At 42.2% G+C, this 19,337-nt stretch overlaps 1 protein-coding gene across 1 annotated transcript; it reads left to right on the top strand.

The window, feature by feature from the left end:
• The first annotated feature begins 505 nt into the window (after positions 1-505).
• On the top strand, positions 506-19,182 carry HHIPL2 (HHIP like 2). The gene is made up of 9 exons (XM_009919983.2): positions 506-2,720; positions 8,333-8,985; positions 9,950-10,093; positions 10,451-10,782; positions 12,225-12,351; positions 12,719-12,864; positions 14,399-14,480; positions 17,619-17,701; positions 18,512-19,182. The coding sequence occupies exons 1-9, from the start codon at positions 2,298-2,300 to the stop codon at positions 18,886-18,888; spliced, it is 2,367 nt and encodes a 788-aa protein (XP_009918285.2). The 5' UTR covers positions 506-2,297; the 3' UTR covers positions 18,889-19,182.
• Positions 19,183-19,337: the final 155 nt, after the last annotated feature.

Below are 19,337 nucleotides of genomic sequence, written 5' to 3' on the forward strand. Positions count from 1 at the left end.
CAGTCTTGTGTTGTTGCATTTAAAGAATGGCTGGAGGTGGTATGTTGGCCAAAAAACCCAGACTGCCCACTGCAAGGAGTCATTGGGTAATGTGAGCAGCAAGCTCTGTGGGAGGTTACATGTTCTCTCCTTGCCTGAATGTGAGTAATGCTATTTTAGCTTTTCTGCCTTTGTCAGGGGCCAGCGAGGATTGTTCTTTCCTCCTGGTCTGAAATACCCAGCAACTGGGAAGTGCAGTTGCACACACAGGTAAATATTCTGAATTTTTGTCTGCAAGTGGCATGTCCATAGAAAAGGGAGAGAGGCGCTGAAGTTCTCTTAATGGTGGATAATTTTAGTTACCCCAAAGAGCTCAGTAATGCTAAAGGAATTAAAAGCATAGGGAACTCATAGTCTATAGTCTACTAATGAGTATGTAAATATTCTCACTTATCCTTGCTGTTTGTTGTGGTTTCAAAATAAGACAATTGCCAGGGAACACCAAAGTAATGCCTTAATTTCAGTGATTGTCTGCAATGTATGAGAGCAATAACTGAGATAAGCTGATACTTCAGCAGATTTAAAGACTTGGATTTAAAATGCTTTATCTCATGACAGTGCTGAATCTTGTGCTTGGTGTGTTTCCAGTCCATTGAAGCCTAAGCAGAGAAGATTATTGACAGGCTGCTGGACAGTCAAGGTGCTACAAGTTAGAGCCACAGCAAAAACAGGTGAAGGTTAAAAACTCAGAGTTTTTTTTAAAACAACCATTTCCCAATAAAGACTCTGAGGAGATCCATAACCTCAAGAGTACTCTCAGCTGTCATGTTATACTGGTGGTTGTTTTGAGAAGCTAGGACTGGGAGCTTTAACTTCTCCATGAGCTACATACAGATGGGTCCTGAGAGTAAATTATGATGTGTGGGGAGAGAGGGAAGAGTTTGGGATGAGTGGAGGTGTCCCTATACATGAGATTATCCCTGCAGCTTCCCTTTCTGTACTCTGCCTGCATCCCATGGAGGTAAAGCAGTAAGTAGGAAGCTGCTAGAAACAGCACAAAGGGTATCTGTGCATTAGCTGTAATAGTTTCTCCTAGGATTTGTGGGGAGGAGAAATATCTAATTGCTTTTTTATAATTGCTTTGTTTCTCACTGATGTTTCAGAAGCAATAGAACAGATCACAAAGCCTTGCTGTCTAATAAGCTCTGTTGTATGGAAATGTCTATTGAGCGGGTGCATGGTAAAGCCTCTTCCTAACAGCATCAGACTGGCTGATCACTCCTGCAGCTGCAAGGTAAAGCATGACTTACTCTTCTTCACTGGATCACTTGGGCTCTTGGTGTGCTGCTGATCTTGAACCCATGCCTTGATGCATGCAGCACAGTGGTAATGCGTGGTCTGGGTGCGTGTGGGTTTGTTGCGTTATGAGTAGTGATGTGTACATGAAAGGAAAACATTTGGTTTTGGTGAAGTGATAAAGGAGTTTGTGACTAAAGTGCTTTCAGTCTCCTTGTGGAAGAGGGGAGTTAGGGAAGTGTAATTCTCAGAGACACAGGCTGAGTACAATGTGTACAAACATGATATGCCTGCACACACAGCTGATGCTGTACTTCACTAACTAGAGGGCTTGCTCATGCATTCTTCACCAGAGGGAAAAGTGGGCAAAAATCTCATGTATCTTTAAATCAGTTTAATGTCAGCTGGGATGAAAACCACTAAAATAATTAGCTTAAGTACAGGGTTACCACAGCATATCACAGTTGACTTCAGGTTGTGCTGATGCCTTAAATGTGTGTTTTCTCCTTTACTCTTTCCGAATTTCTTCTCATTTGAACCCTGAATGTATACCTGGATTTGTGGTTACAGCAATATTGCTGTAAAACTCTTTGTCCTGAAATTATTTGTACCTATGGTTAAATGCTGCCTTAATTTGGTTCTATTTTATGATCTCTGTTCAGTCTTTATGAAACCAGACCCAAGTTTGGTGTATTTTAAAGGCTGAGTAAAATGGTATTTAGCAATCAAAAATTATTCACTTGTTTTGTAAATGGGGAGAGATTATCAGGTTCCATATATAGGTATTATATTTCATATTTTTGCTATTCATATTTCTTGGTGAAGGATTTCTCAGCCAATTTAAACTAAGATGTAAGTATTAGATTTGTGAGTGTTTCTAGGGGCATGAGAAATGTCTGGAGGGGAGGGTTCAGCTATGTGACGTGTGAAATACCAAAGAGACAGCCCAGAGGGTTTCTCTCCTGCCAAGTAGTAAACTTCAGAGAGAAAAAGGGGGAGAGAATGTAAGCAAACCTGAGTGAATGCTAAGCTCTGTGGCTGTAATTAATAAAACAGAGATGATGAATGAACCATACTATAAAGAAGTCCAGGATTTCTATATATCTGACCTCAAGAAACCTACACTGAAGGAAGTGAATATTTGGCCATGCAGTGGAAGGAGCAGCAGCAGCTCTGGAGTTTACTTTTCTTGCCCACATGTCTTTCTTTGCCTCTCCTTGTTGTGCCTGATAGGCGGTCTGCTAGGGCATCCTCAGTGTCTGGATTACAGGCCGCCTTTCCAGCCCCCTTTTCACTTGGAGTTCTGCTCTGCCTATGAAAATTTTGGCTGCTGCGATCAGGAGAGAGACAACGGCATTGCAGCAAAATACTGGGATATCATGGATTATATTGATCCCCGGGGGCATAAGCTGTGTGGAAGGTATATCAAAGATATCCTGTGTCAGGTAGGGCAGAAAAATAGTACCTGTATCTTGTGCTTTGGGCTGACTTGGGGGTCAACTGTGGTTCTGATAGCCTCTTACAGCTAGCTGTGTTGCTGTGAAGAGAGGCATGGGAGCAGGAGAAAAGTGGGCTGACAAGGGTAATGGTACCTAATCCTCAGCATGCATTTTGCAAAGTGCTTTGTGTAAGGTGCATTACTTTGTGGTATCTGGCAATATATAGTGACGTTTGCTAGGAATAATGATTTATGAAAGCATTGCCCAACACGGATGACAATTGGAATCCTGCTGGTCTGCTAATTTTCTCATAACGAAGGGAAGAGTTACAGATCAATATTTTTCTGCTTGCACCTACTAGGTGCTGGATTACAAATTCTACAGGATCAAATGATATGGGAATTACCAGGCAAAGTGTTTAGATTCCTGCACTGCATGAAGGATGTGTTTTGATTGTATTCCTGCTGAGGATGCTCCAAATGGTGTGGTTGTTAAAGTAGAACAAAATTTAATAGGCAGTGGTTTCACACAGCTGCTGCAATGTCCCGAGGCTTCAGTCGTGCATTTCCATCAGTGCTATCTCCCTGCTGTCCACCTGGCTCATGGAAACAGGCATTGTGCAGTAAGAAAAGACCAAAGGCACTGTTCTTCCTGAGCTCCCCTGCCTCCCTGTAATTAGAGGGCAGAACTGACCTACCTTTTTAACAACTGTTAGTCATGCAAAGCTGGACTTACTGCATGCCAAAACACAAAGCAGCCAAAAGACGCACTTAATCTTACTAAGAACATATAATACTCTTCTAGTTAATACTTCCTTAGCTCTAAAATATTATCTGTGTACCAAAATGTTTCCACTCTTTTTTTGGATGCTGGCAAGATTCTGGCATCTCCTTGGGGCCGGTGGAATATGCCTTCAGCACCAGGGCTGAAAAAGGTAGCATCAGGGTTGTTTGTTCTTTTACAGTTGGTAAACCAGAAAAAGGTGTGTTTACAGGTCCTAGCAGAACTACCAGTGTTGGTGTTACGAAGATTCTTCTATGTGTTGCAGGTAGAAAAAAACACTATAAAAATTACTCTTGCTTCTTTGATTGCTCATTCTGCAGGGCATAATTTAATTTTGCAATTGTTATAAGTGTATTTTGTAGCAAACCCCACCACCACCCTTATATTGTCTTATAGATATTCAAAGTAATAAGCTATTACTCTTCTCATATCTTTTAGAGTAAGATTGCTGTTAAATCTTTGGGGAGGAGCTTGTGATTGCGTTGTATTGCTCTTCCTGTTCAAATTGATGACAACCATTGAAATGAGGTTGGGTTCTCCGGCAAATATTATTTGGCTGTTGAATTAGTGGAGGAGCAAAGATCTACCAAATGTTTTTGCTTTAGTGATGTTGCTTTGCTGGATCAAATTGTTAATGATGATCTTGTGTGGAAGGGTGGAAAATGATGATGTTTCCAGCCTACCACCTCCGTAGTATCCTGATAGTTTGTAGTCACTAACTGTGAAATGTTGACATGTACTTAGTGCCACATCAAATACAAAGAGACAGATGCATATATGTGATCAGGTTGTAATTGTGCAAATTCTATTTCTGCTGTGTATGGTGGGACTTCAGATAAACTACTGCTGCTAACAAGTGCTTTTATTGATATTATTTGTATGGAACTTGGGACGTAAAGATTAGTCTCAGAAGCAATGGTAGACAAAATAATATTATTAGCTTTTGTCTTTTCACTAAAACAAATTCAGTGAAGAAGTGTAGGTGCTTATGGATAAACGTGAATTAGTAGCCACTCTAATTTAGTGAGAACAGCATTATTTCACATCTTTGGGGGAGATCATAGTAGTAGTGATGTGTTGTAACAAAGCAGCTCATTCACTCAGGTATTCCTTCGGCGTCAAAACCAGCAGTCTGTAAAAAAAAAAATAGACAACTTTTTCCCTCCCCCCCTACCCTTCCTGGTGTGGTAATGAGTAGTGCTGAGCATTACACAGAGGAAGCTGCTTTTGGCGACTGCAGCAGTCTCGCTGGTCCCGCAGAGCCCAAGAAGGATGCCATGGAGTGCACCTTACCTTGGCAGTAGAGCTGTGTGTTTAATGGATAGAAGAAGATTAGAAGGGGATGTGTTCTTGGTTCATGGATTTCCTGCTGTCACTCTAAACCAGATATGTTTCTCTTGCGAACTAACAGGCTAGAAGAAGCATCTAAAGCAATCTGGCTCTGCTGGTAGAGCTGCTTCAGTTTGCATCTGGCAAGATCTGGGTCTATTTTTGCTTGCTACACTTGTTCTAAGCATTTGTAGGTTTAGAGTCTGACCCTCAGCTGAGCTGTTCTAGGATTTAGCTTAAAAACTGAATATGAAACTGAAAACTGCCTGTAATGTTCATAAGGAGGTGTTCTGCAAGTTGCATGGCTATAAAAACTCCCTGGATGCAAACCTTGCTACGTGTGCTAGTAACAGCTGTTTGGCTGATGGCTGAGAGGATGTTTCTCTATTCAGAAACCTACTACTGGAAAGGCTTAAAAAACAAAAAAAGCCAATTAAGCCTTGTTCAAGCTGATTTGAAAGCCATGATATTACTATGGGATAGGAGCTAGTGTAGGGAAAGCAATGTGCTTTTTAAGCCAGTTTTAATCTGAGGCCTGACTTGATTGCTGAATGCACACTTTTTGCAGAAAAACTATTACAAAACAGCAAGAAGTATCCACTTGATCTTAGCAGCTTCTGCTTCTTCTGCTCTATAAAGTAGTGGGATTAATTGTGTTGTTTCATGCACGCTTGAGTGAAATGAAAGCAGACAACCAACAGTGACTGCAAGGCCACCTAATCCTGGGAGTTTACGTAGATCCTGAGGAATGGCCTCCACCTTGTGTGTCTTGCTGGCTCTGTGTGCTGCAGGTGGTGTTTGCCAGGCAAACACTGTATGGGAAGCCCAACAGCTGGGAAAGCATGGCAACTGCTCAGGGCTATGCTTATTAGGAGGATGAACTGTAGGAGACCCTTAAACTGCAGACTGTTGGCAGAACAGAATTGATGGAGCTCGGAGGCAGTCAGAATATGCCTTGCTTCAGAGGAAGCTGGTTTTGTCTTTTTCTTTTCAGATTGCTGGTCTGGGAGCTGGACTCTGTTCCCGCTTATTGAGAGAAATTAGAAATGTTTTCAAAGGTGTTTATAAAGTAATCACTTCAGAACAGAATTGAGAGGAGCTTTAGACTGCAAATGACTTGCGCACAATGGAGTGGTGAGCCAGCTGCAGCTGCATTTTAGTGGGAATGAGGGAGCTTTGCAGGACTCAAAATGCCACACAGGTTAGGCTGCCTAATCTCCCCCACCTTTCCTTGGTGACACCTTATCAGGCTGTCACCTCTTCTTGTCTCCTAGTCACTTGAGATCAGCACCACATTTTGCAAAAACTATGATATAACTAGAAACTCAATATATTCGGGGGGTGTGAGTGTATACTGGTGAAAGAGGGGGTGAGCAATGATTAACGGACTCTAAGCATCAAGGGAGGAACATGCCAGCCAAGTGTTGAATCCCTGCACCAAAGCTGCTCACCTTCAAGAAGGTGAGAACAGAAAGACACTTACCTGAAGCTTTGGTTTTTGGGGATGGCACTCAGGGTCTAATGGTGGCCTTCCTCATTCTGGGAAGACCTTAAACATGGAAAAATAGTGTGGTTCTGCTATCTAGGGCCGGGGTCAGGCCATGTGGACAGGCGTAGGGGACTTGGCTCCCCTTTGCAGGCTGGGGACCTCTGATTTGGGAAGAGGAGAGAGGTTCCTTACAGCTGCAATGCAGAAGCAACAGAAACCAGCTCATTCTGTGCAGCTTGATAACCAAATGGCAGCAATGAAAAGTGAGAAACTTTCTACACTATCCAAGAGTTGAAAGGGCTTTACTGCTTTCAAGTCATATCTGTTCACAAGATGGCCAAAAGCCCTCAGGCTGTTCTGTGAACAAAGGAAACAGTTTGCTATGCTAAGTTTGGAATGAGGATCTGTAGCTTTCACATTAAATATCCTGGAAAGGCTGCTACTTGCATTAAAAAAAAAAAAGTCGGTGCTTGTATAACTGCCCCAGATTTGTTTAATGAATTGTTTAGTGAAGCAAACTTGTTTAATGAGGCAGAAAATATACTAATGTAGTAGTTCTTCATTCTTTGACTACGTACTTATCTTCCTACATATGTGCCCAGTAAAAACTCGGGATAGACTGTTTCAGGTTGCTGCCATGAAAACCAGTAAAATAATCTTTCTGTAGAATTTAGCAGCTTCTGTTTTAACTTCTGCAACTTTGTGCTGATTAAAATAGAGGTGGGATTTTAATGGAAAAATTTTATAGATGTTCTGGCCCAGAATTTTTGCAAGATGAGGAGTTTAAATTTAGGTACAAATTCAAACACAATGTCTGATTTTTAGTATTTAAGCTATATTTTGCACACCTAAAAACTTAATGATATTTGAAGCAACATAATTTTACATAGTAACACTTGAAAATGTTGCCTGAAGTATTTTTTTTCCTGGAGATCGCATATAGCCTCAATGGTAGCTACATGAATTGCATAAGGTGATATTTACTTATTTGGATCAGTTTTAAATCTCAGCTATAGTCTGCTTCAGTGATATTATGCGTGCAAGAACATAACTGAAGTTGTACAGCATCAGACCAAAGATTAATTTAGCCTGTATATTTAACCAATATACATCTTTAGCACCTACAGTTTCTTCTGGCGGAGTTTGACCATTTTTTAACCTGGCTCCTAGTAGCTTTATCTAATGTTCCTTCATTTTTCTTCTGGGGGAAAGGGAGCCCCACCCATCTTCTTGATGTCACTGGTGATATTCACACACCTCTGTCAGGCTGTTACCCTACTCCAATCACCAATCTGCAAGACTGCTCAGTCCCACCTTACCTAGCTGTTCTGTATATTTTACTGTCCTTGTGGCTCTTCACTGTCCTTTGACTGTCCTTGTGGATTTGTTCCCCATGTTGCTTTTGGGAAGGGGGACCAGAGCTGTGCACAGTGTTGAAGGTGTGAGTGAACCTGTACCTGTTTTGTCTTCTTTCTTTCCTAACACTTGATTAGACCTAGGTATGGGCTTAAATGGCTTAACAAAGTAAAATCTTAAATGTATCTGGAAAAGGCAGTGATGCTGGCTGATGTGAAAGGCGTGCCCAGATTTGGGACTGCTGGTCTGGAGAAGTCTGAAGTAATGTTCTCCATAGTGCAAAGGGCTGCTGCAGCGAGGGAGTTAACATATTCTTCTCTCAACCTGTTAAGAACAGGTTACAAAGTACCTAGTTTAAAATGTAGCCTGTCACTTCCTTAAAACCCTCTAGTAGTGGAGAATCCACAGCCTCCATAGATATACTTTTGTTGAGAATAATTTAGGTGCAGCTGATTGTGCTTTGGTAAAGGAAACTGCTACTGACCTCTGAATCCCCTTTGGCCATATTCTGAGTGACTTTCTACTACTCCACTTCAAAGATGACTCATGTTCTCTGCCTTACTAATTTTTTTCATTTTATTAACTTGTTTGCTTCCATGAAGGTGTCTTGACTTCTGGATGCATGTACACAGCCAGATATTTAGTTTCTTCTACTTTCTAGGAATGTTCTCCATATGCTGCACATCTCTATGATGCAGAAAACCCTTGGACGCCTCTAAGAAACCTCCCAGGACTTTGTTTTGACTACTGTTCTGAGTTTCATTTCAACTGCTACTCCACCATCAGTCTGCTGACGAATGATAAGCACATCCAAGAATGCTGCAAGACAAACAAGACGCGCTTTTGCAACCTCCTTCACCTACACGATGAGGACTACTGCTTCCCCAATGTGCTGAAGAACACAGCCCTCAACCGCAACCTGGGCTCAGTGATGGAGGACCACAAAGGCTGCCTTCAGCTCTGTCTGACTGAGGTTGCCAATGGCCTGAGGAACCCGGTGCTCATGGTGCATGCGAATGACCGTACCCACCGCATATTTGTAGCTGAGCAGGTGGGCGTGATCTGGGTCTACCTACCTGATGGCAGCCGACTGGAGGAGCCTTTTCTGGATATTAGAAGTACAGTGCTGGCTACGCCGTGGATAGGGGATGAGAGGGGCTTTCTGGGGATGGCTTTCCACCCCAAGTACAAGTACAATAGGAAGTTTTATATCTATTACTCATACATGGATAAGAACAGAGTGGAAAAGATCAGGATCAGTGAATTGAAGGTTTTGGCATCTGATGCCAACAAAGCTGATCCACGCTCAGAAAGGTAAAGTTCATCTTGAATGCTACTGCATGCCACGATGAGAAATGATTTTTCTCTGTCCCTGTCCAACCTCCTTGCAGAACCTGCACATTCCCAGTCACCCTGGTTCAGGTGGGTGACTGGCCTGCTATGAAGCTACCAGAGACAGGTTGGCTCAAGGTCACACAGCATACTAGAAACACAACTGAAAAGAGGACCCAGGATCTAGGCTTTCAGGTCGTCTTCTCTCTCCACCTTGTATTCTTGTCTTCTAAAGAGCAGTAATAGCCTTAAGCCTACTGTGGAATTAACATCTGCCCTAAAAGTGTTTTGAACAGGGGTGCTTCACGACAATACTATACATTCATTTGATCTGACATGTGTGCACCTGCCCCATCCCCCTGCTAAGATAAAAAGCTAATTCTCAGTTATGGAGAAAAATTTGTTAATAGTGGACTTATGGTGACTGTGAAACTCTAGAGAAAATAAGATGCTTCTGAAGCCCTCAAATTCACCAACTGTTTTTCATATAAGAAAGGAGAACCCACCTGGCACAATCAAAGTTTAAAGGGCAACAAGTGTTCCCTGCAGAAGAACACACAATGTATTTGCAGTTCTGTTTTCAGATGAGTTGCGATACTCCTGTGCTCATGGTGGGTGAGCTCTGTAGCACAAGAGGTGTTAATGCAGTGCAGGCCAAAGCTGTAGTGCATGGGGCAGCCATGGTTCTGCATGGCTCATGGGAAACACTCTTCCTCAAGGGATGCCATACTGAAAGGAGCTCTGCTGTAAGGTAGGTGGACAGCCTTATGCTGCAGGTCACAGGAGACATGATGGAACTCAGCACCGTATTTGACAAAGCTGACAGGTCTGTACAGCTGGGAAATCTTGCTTTTTTCTGTAGAAGTGATGCAATATTTCTGCAGCCTACCTGAATGTCCAGTCCTTCCCAGTAGCTACATCTGGACTTCCTTTTTTTTTTTTAAAGGAATCTTCTGGAGCTTGAGGAACCAGCTGCAAATCATAATGGTGGGCAGCTGCTCTTCAGTGTGGATGGCTATATGTATCTATTCACAGGGGATGGAGGGAAAGCTGGAGACCCTTTTGGAAAATTTGGGAATGCTCAGAACAAGTAAGTAGGAGGGCAGGTGAAAGCTTTGAGCTTGTTCACCAAGATACAAGGTTTGGAAATGAGACAATGTGGGAGAATAAAGTGAGAGTGCTTCCTGAAAGTGTTTGTGCATCTGTAAGTCTGTCTGATGTGGTATTTCAAATATTAAAATTTTACATTTTGAAAACTGAGGGAACCCAAGTTCATTAGAGAGGGGAGAGTCTTCTGTGACTTGAACAGGTTGCGAGGCATACCAGCCGCTGGCTTATTTCTTTTGGGCAGATAACTTTTCCTTTGGAAAGGGGGAAGAGAAAGAGAATTGTTTGTGTTTTCAGTTGGCTCTCATGCTGGGGTTTCTTTTTCTGTCGTCCGCTATAGGAGTACTTTGTTGGGGAAAGTCTTGAGGATTGATGTGGATGGAAAAAGCCCTGATGGAAAGCCTTATCGCATCCCTCCTGATAATCCATTTGTGTCTGATCCCAAGGCCCGCCCTGAGGTTTATGCTTATGGGGTCAGGAATATGTGGCGCTGTGCAGTTGACAGAGGGGACCCTGTCACGAAAAAGGGAAGAGGGAGGATATTCTGTGGGGATGTTGGGCAGAACAGGTTTGAAGAAATCGACATCATTGTTAAAGGAAGGAACTACGGCTGGAGAGCAAAGGAGGGATTTGAATGCTATGACACAAAGCTTTGCCACAATTCCTCTTTGGGTAAGGAATAAGTTTCTTATAGAAGATTACTTTTATACACATGTATCCAGTTGACTATAGCACCAGTTTTCCAGTGAAGCTAAATAATCCAGTGTTGTGTGTTAAATGGAGATTGTTTACTACTTAAGAGCAGAAACCCCTTCTCCACAGACCTGCAGTGTTGGTATGAAATGATGCCCTGCTTATTCAGGGAATTCCCTGCCATGCACTGCACTGGACAAGGTGTTTAGGGTCAAAGCCTATGCCTTTTGCAGACAGAGTTTTCCCAGTGAAGTCAGGAAAGTAATGGATTGGGTTTAAGTAGAAAAGCAATATTGTGTTTTCTTCAGAAGCTCTGAGCCATGGCTATGGCTAAGGAGAATAGACGAGGCTGACGCTGAGACCCTGAACAAATCTTGTGGAAGAGGCAGCGTGTCCTGAGCAAGCGGGATGCTGCAACAGAACACCCAATAGCTGTGCTCTGGGTCTGACTGTGGGTGTGATGGACAAACTCACTTGCTGCCTTTAAAAAAGATTAGATATTGGTGCTCTTTGGAAAGTATGGGAGAAGAACTGGGTATTATTATAATGTTCCTTAAGCTGTTGGAAGAAAGCACCTGGTCTCAAGCTCACGTAGATGTTTCTGAAACATTTGTATGAGCAGGCAAGTGTGGAGTATGTGTTATCAACATTTCTCCTCTGCTATGCTGGTACCCGCATGGCTCAAGTATTTTATTTATTTGTTTGGTTTTTAATGGCCTAATGGTCAATTGACAACAGAACTGAATTAGATTTTGCTGTTAATCTATGGTTTTTAATGAACTACATTTGCCATCTTTATCCTTATCGCTAAAGACTAAAGACAAGCTACTTGATCCAGGGGAAAAAAGTGAGGACAAGACTAAAATTCTGTGGGATCTGATATTCAACCTGAGAAAGGGCTGAATTCAATTTTAACATTGCTAGAGGCAAAGTCTTTATAAGTCTCATGACATTGAATGGAGGTAGCACACTTATGCATGTTCTGTGCTGAGAATGTCAGCAAACCTATGGAGATGTTAACTTGCAATTGTTTGATCTTACTCCCTTCTCTAAAAATACTGGAATTTGTAAAGACAATCCCTGCTAAAATGATTGATGCAATCACAAACCTGTAAAATAATACTTCCTGCAGGCTGATACCTTTCTGCATTGCTTGCTTGATGCAGAGAATCTTGGTCCTATGTGTTATGGAAGATTGTAATGACTAAGCCTTGATAAGTAACTACATAGAGAACTCTTTAAAGCCCCTGGGTCTGTTCTGGAGTAAATTACTGAATTCCCACTGAAATTTAACTATGCTGTTTGTTCAACTGTAGTGCTTCTTCTAGTCACTTTTGTGCTTGCTAGTGTCATTGAGCAATTACTTTTTGATGCTCTCTGGATGTAAATTTTCTCACTTTTTAATTTTTCTGTGTTTACAGATGACATTCTTCCAATATTTGCATACGGCCGCAATGTGGGGAAGTCAGTCACTGGAGGTTATGTATACAGAGGATGTGAATCGCCCAACTTGAACGGCCTTTATATTTTTGGTGATTTCATGAATGGGTGAGACTAAATTTTTCTCTGCAGTTCCCATTCTGTACCTACATTTGCCTTATGTGGGGCAATAAGCATATTGGAGCATCCCAAAACCTTTTGAGCTAGAGCAAATGAGAATCTCGGATGTCTGTATATTAGATTAAGTGCTCTGTCTGACTGCTGTAACAACATTTTGGTTGGAATGTACACTTCCTCCAATTTAGAGTCCTTAGGATATGTTTGTTTTTGTTCAGGTCTATGTTTCCAAAAGACAACCATTAAAGCCAGTCAACAGTTGGGGTCCTCACTGACTTTTTTTTAGTAATGCATGATTTTGACAGGAACTAATCTTGATAATGGAAACATAAAACACAGGGTTTTATTTTTCATCTAGTCGACTTATGGCTTTACAGGAAGATAAGAAGACAAATAAGTGGAAGAAGCAAGATATCTGCATTGGCAGCGCAAGAGCTTGTGCTTTCCCTGGAATGATCAGTTCTTACAGCAAATTCATCATCTCATTTGCTGAGGATGAAGCAGGTGGGTATCATGGTAGCCATACCTTTATTGGAAACTGTACTGTCGGTTCTATATTGTAGGGCAAATGTGTAAAATTATGTTGTTCCTCATGATACTAGAGAGCGGGCACTGCAAAACAGGTTTGTGGCTATCTCAGCATGGCAGGTAGGGTTGGTATGTGGTTCAGAGAGGTTTCCTGCCCTGTGAGGCTATTGCAGACAGGTTTGATGGAGAGCTCGGGAGACAGATTCTCAGGTGAACTTGCAGTCTGAATGCTCCAGGTTCTCTAAGGAGTTTGAACTCCTGTTTGTTTCAGCCTTCCCCTGTCCTTTTGTCATTTGTTTATACTGTTTCATTAATGAAAAGACTGTATCAATGCAGTTTGTTCTTTCATTGTAACAGCTCATTCTTGCTTGAGTTCTTACAGCTTATCTGAATTTCCCCCACTTCATTAGTATAAATTCCTCAGTCTTATTCACAACAGCACTTCACACTGTGAATTATAGACCAAGGCTTTATTCGGGGATGAGGAGAGCCACTCATTTTAAAATTTAGTGGAAATGTCTCAGTGCATAGGATTATTGCTATGGTCACAAAGACCAGATTCTCACCAAGGTGAAAGTACTAATGCATACTTCATTCACTTTTGTACAGTCTCCTGACAGAGAGCTATGTAATACAAAAAGTGGTTGCAAGTTTTCTGAGAACACAGATGTGTTTTAGTGAGCTCTGATGCTTCATGATTCAGCAGAAAAGAGATTTGCTTGTAATGAAAGGATCCTAGACCACCTGGCTAGCATATTCTGTCAAAGATGCAGGGATATGCAGGCTTTGTTGTGAAATGTCTACAATTTTTAACTGTTCTAACATGTGGAATGAGTGGATGTTAAAAGTCTCTTCTACTGGTTGTTCTTTTAGAAACCAATATGGTGTTGTCATGTAATTTGAAAGACAACAGTTTTGCCTCTTTTGCAGGCTACTATAATTTGCCTGAGTATTGTTCTAGTAGGTGCTGAAGAGAAGGCATGAGGAATAGTTGCTCTCCTCAGCAACCACACAAGAATAAGAAGCTTCTGTCTTCTGTGGATTAACCAATTTAGCTCTTGTTGGATGTTTTTGGTATGACTATGAGATGGCTAAATATTTGTTGTGTGGTCTTCCCCTCTATTTGTAGCTTCTGGCTTCTGCTTTGGTACAAACAAGTTTAAAAAATACACGTTTATACAGAGGGAAGTAAACTTTTGGAGGGACACTGACATGAGGTAATGACAGTCCTGCTCAGGCACTGTGCTTGACTGAGAGCTGCTGGTTCTGTGTGGAACCCTGCTGCAACCAAGAGATCATTTGGTGTCCCTGGAAGTCCACCTGCACAGGCCAGGGAGAGACCAAAGCCCGCTTCTTGGAAGTAAGGCACCACTGAGGGAGCAACTGAAGGGGTTTTCTTTTCTGAGCATGTGAATTAGTGAAGAGCCAGGAAAGACAGGGAAATGCAGAACTGGGATTCAGCTTGGGAACTTGAATCTAACACTGGTTTTCTTTCTTCACTTTCATCTAGGTGAGCTGTATTTTATGTCTACTTCTTATCCTAGTGCCTATGCACCACATGGATCACTATACAAGTTTATTGATCCTGCAAGGTTAGTAATTAAAGATGTTTTTCCATGCTAAATTCTTCTGTAATGAGCACATGTTCTCCAGCTATCACAGGAGACAGAATGCTAAGTACTACTGATACGAATCTCACTGATCTCTCTCCACACCCAGTTCTTGCTTTTTGTTCACCCACCATACATCTGGTGCACCTTTAATCAGTTTTAGCAAATTTAATCTTCACTCATCATATCTGTGCACCCAGAAATAGACAGGGTTCAGATACCTTAAAGGTCTGGGACAGTAAGGATCAAAATAATGTCTCCTTGGCTGCATATTTGAAGTATAGCACTGTGGTGTTTAAAAAATGACAGTCCATATCCTCCAGGGTCATGACGTCAAATATCTGTGATGCACTTTCATATAAATAAATAAATTGCAGTCCACAGTTTAGTTTTCTTCACAAAGAACAGTGAATCCTGGTGGTTTGTGCAGTATTCAAATAATAATTAGAGCCTGAACCTGAGTTTGTCCAAGCAAAATGTTTTTTCCCCATTAAGCAGTTATCCCTGTTAAAGTCTGGTTTTACAATAATAAGCATGCTTATGTAACTTTTTCCCATCCCAAGCTTTTGGATCTTGCTAAAAAGTATTAAATGAGTTACAAATCACCCTGTAAAGTAGATACAGTTCTAAGGCATCTGTGCTGTTGCTGAGATCTTGGACACTAACAAAATGAAGAAAACAAGTTATGTTTTCTTGGGGAGTTAAATCCAAAGCTAGATCGCTAACTCAAGCTCTGTACCAAGGTGATGGGAATAAGAACTTGAGTGTTTTACTTGCTGTAACTACTTGAGGGGACTCCTGCCTTTAACAGCTTATCTGCCAGGAAGCTTTTGAACTGCATTAACTGTGGCTGACCAAAATGTAACACTTAAAACTTAAAAAATAAAAAATAAAAAAATAAAATAAAAAAAATTGTGAGCTAGCATAAACATTGAGAGCTTGAGCATGCTCTATTTCATGAAAAAGCCCTGCAGTCCCAATGCCACTCCTTAATGCATCACGAAGACTATCAGGATGATAAATCCTCTCCTCTTTCCCACTGTAAAGGGAGAAATGCAGCTTTCTGTTTCACAAGCAGCATGCGGGAGCTTTCCAGGAGGTTGCCTGCCCTGAGGACTGGTGTGCAGTAATGCACCGTGTCATGATGACTCCATGGGGGGCAGCAAGTCCCTGCCAGGAGTGCAATGGTTTCACTGCTCAGAAGGGCTTTCTGGAAAGAAGCCAGCTCTTCCCTGTGTTTTTGGAGCTTCATATCCATCATTTCTGGAGCAGGACCAGGCACTTATTCCCTTGGCTCTTCGGAATTTATTCTTGTATTTTCTGGTTCCCCTTATTTACCTTAGCCTGGAGGCTGCTCTGCTCAGCTTTGCTCTTGTCTGTTTACTTAAGAACTTGCATACCCCGGACAAGTTTGCAAAGCAGTGACTGCTCCTCCGGAGGCTGAGCTTGCTTGGCCCTGCAGCAGAGAGTCTTAACACCCCTAGATCCCAGGTTGTACTCTGGCCTCCTCCTGATTGTATCATGAGTGGAGATTTGTCCTTTCTCCTCTGCATTTTAATGCTGTTTATAGGATTCTTTGGTTTCTGTCTCACTGTGAGCGGTGGCTGGGATAACTAGCTCCTCTGATGGGTGCAGTCCCAGTCTGTGCAGCCCACGCACTCCCTGCTTCCTGCACTTCAGCAAGCACCCTGGCAAGGGCAGCAAGCTGCACAAATGCCTGCTTCAAACTGTCGGCAGGGCCACTGCCATCTACCTGATGGCAACTCAGACTTGCCTAGGAACCTCCCAGGAAAACCGAGGGCAGCAGTGCGCCATGTACCCACTTCAGCTTGCCTCTCCAGCAGTGCTCTTGGAGACAGCAGAGTGGCTGGTGTGCCTCCGCCTGGATTGGCACCAAATCCCCTCAGTCAGGAGTGGAGGGAAGAGGTGTTAAAAGGTGCTTTAAAAGATTGGGGGGGGGAAGGGGGATGGACCCCCCCCAGAATCCCCAAACCAACAACCCACAAGCAATGCCAACAACCCTGCTTTAGTAACCTTTTTTTTTATTTAATTGAAATGGCATGGAAGAAGCACTTGGCTGTTGCCCCTGTCTGAAGAATGCTAATAACAAGAAAATGTGATGCCTTAGGTTATGCTTTGCTCTGCTCTGTCAAGCATGCCAAATTGGAAGAGCCTGTTCTTATTTGTCCTACAGCAGTTCCCTTAGTGGGTAACAGAAAATGCAGGTCTGTTGCTCTTCTTTGTACCCACCTTCCTGTCGTTTAACATGTGACAGCTTTACCTCTGGGAAAATGTGCTTTTTGGGGTTTTTTTGGATGCTTTTGGTACTGTGGGAAGTTGTCAGGGAACGGCAGGAGAGGATTGCGGATACTTTTTCTTTGTGGTTGTTGCTTCCTCCCTCCTTGCCTGTTCCTTTCCTTTCTCGCCCCTCTTGCTGCAGCACTATGTGTCTGAAGCAGCACTCTTTGAAGGTCACACTAACTTTTGTGGGGCTGTGTGGGGGTATTCGGCTGCATGTACAAAGATCCTTATACTGCACCATGGGTGACTGGAAAGCGCTGTTGCTGACAAACATGTGCATGAATGAGACTCCCCCACTTCAAGGTGGGATGCATGAGCCAATATTGTGAGGACAACCTAAAGTGACTGATAGTCTGAAGTTCAACCAATGCATCCACCAGGCTTCTAAAACCAGCACTGTGCTGTGCCTCTAGCAGCAGGACATGTAGCTGAACATGCCTAATCAGCATCCTTGAATTTAGTGGTGGGCTACAAGTTCATGCAGGCAGGCCAGCATCCCACACACAAACAAACCAGCTATTGATACTGGATAAAGACAGTCCAAACAGCCTGATGGCAGAAAGTTGACCAGAAAGAAGGGTGGTAGAAGAGAAGCTGCAGCCTTCCAGCTGCTATTGCTATTCAGATGAAGATTTTATGGCTTGTAGCCCTGAGTTAGCCTCTTAAATTCCACCTACATTGCACTCTAGATGCCTGAAGTGCTTTCATGCCTCTTCCAGCAGAGGCAATTGACAACAGGGGATTGATGTGTGCCTCTCGAATAAATAAACTTCCTTAACAATCTCTCAGATATCTGCATATCACTTTCTGTTTTTCAAGGAGAGCTCCACCAGGGAAGTGTAAATACAAGCCTGTTCCAGTGAAAACTAAGAGCAAACAGATACCATTTGTTCCACGTGCAAGTAAGTTGTTAGGCTTTAACTTTACTGAGAAGCAAAACATATAACCATCTTACAGGCATGTGATTGAAATCTTCAGTAGTCTTAAAAACTAAAGCATTGAGCAGGAGCAATCCTGAAGTTAGTTTGTCACATTTAATGTGTGCTTCTGTCATCTAATAGGTGCCATGCCTTTTCTTAATCCCAGTCTCTGATTTTTTTTTTTTTTTTTCCCCTAAGAGTTGCCAAGTAAATAGTGTAAATGGGCATCACAAGGGAACTGATGGTTTTGATTCAGGTATTGGATTTGGTCTGGGAAGTCCTGAGCACCTGTCCTTGGCTCTGTGACAAGCTCCTTGAGTCAAATAATCCCCTTTCTGTGAATCTAGGGGAGTCAATCTTCCTTTTTCCTGGCCTTTTTCTGTCCTATGTCCCATACAACTAGGGCAGGGGTTACTTATTATTATTGAGTAGAAACAGTGCTTAGCGAGTTGAGGTTATCTTGTCTGGGATTTCCAGATATTAGTATAACATGAAAAATTCATATTGTTAAGTCTGCCAAAGAAGTGTGCAAGCTTTCATCATATCCTGTCTCAACTTATTTTCCTTAAACATACATTCATAATTTCTAAAACTAAACAAATTTTATTTCCAAGAAACCCAAGGCTCTTTTGATGGAAGGAAAGAGGTTTACAAAGTGTGTATTTCTTCTTTCAGAATGTCAGCTATTTTTCTTAACTGTAGCTCTAATAAGGGTTTATATCAATCATATCTCTGAATTAGCCTTTTGCCTTAAAGCAGGGATGCTGAACCATGTTAATTACTTTTCCTCAGAGACTGTCCTTGAGCTGCTTAATGAACCTTCAACAACCAAGCCTCTGAAAAAATCTTCTACTTCCACTGCAGCCATCCCAACAGTTTCTTCTAGGAAAGCTAAAAAGACCCCATCCACCAAAATAAAAGCATCAACAGTGAAACCAGCTCCATCTGGTAAAAAGAGACAGAAAATCAAAGCTGAGGCTAAACCTCACAAGCCAAAGCAGGAAGAGAAGGTTGCACACATTTCCAGAACTACACCAGCACCACCTTTGCCAAAAAAGAAGAGCTTCCACCTAACCAGAACCAAGAAGCTTCTTCCAAAGAAAGCAGCACTAGCTAAGGAAAAACTGGAGAAGAGGAAGAATGAGAGTAGATTAAGAAGCAGCTCTTGAAGCTCAGTGATGTCCCAGAAACAGCAAGTCACTTATAAGATGGTGAAACAGATGTTGTGAATAATGACCAAATAAGAGAATTGGCTCACTCATTATGCCAGTGCTCCCAGGTATGCCTCCATTACTGTCAGCATTAGCAGTTTCTATGTATGTTCTATTAAACCTTAACAGCACCAGCCTTATTTTCTTTGCAAATCCTGCTGTGATGTCCTTTTCTGACACAAGTAGTTATGAGAGTCTCTGATGGACATTCGTGGGTAAGATTTGGCTGTGTATGACTGTCTAATAAATCCAAGTGCATCAAACTTTCAGGACTAGTGTCTTTTATCTAAGAATATGAAATAGACCTCTCCCTCCTGCCCCCCCTTAACTGAAATGCAGTGAAAAGTATATTGTAAGAGTAGTTGTCTTTCAGACAATGAAATTAAGACTTTTTTTAAGCAGTATTT

This window comes from Haliaeetus albicilla, chromosome 13 (genome assembly GCF_947461875.1).
Source record: "Haliaeetus albicilla chromosome 13, bHalAlb1.1, whole genome shotgun sequence".
In the NCBI taxonomy this organism is placed as follows: domain Eukaryota; kingdom Metazoa; phylum Chordata; class Aves; order Accipitriformes; family Accipitridae; genus Haliaeetus; species Haliaeetus albicilla.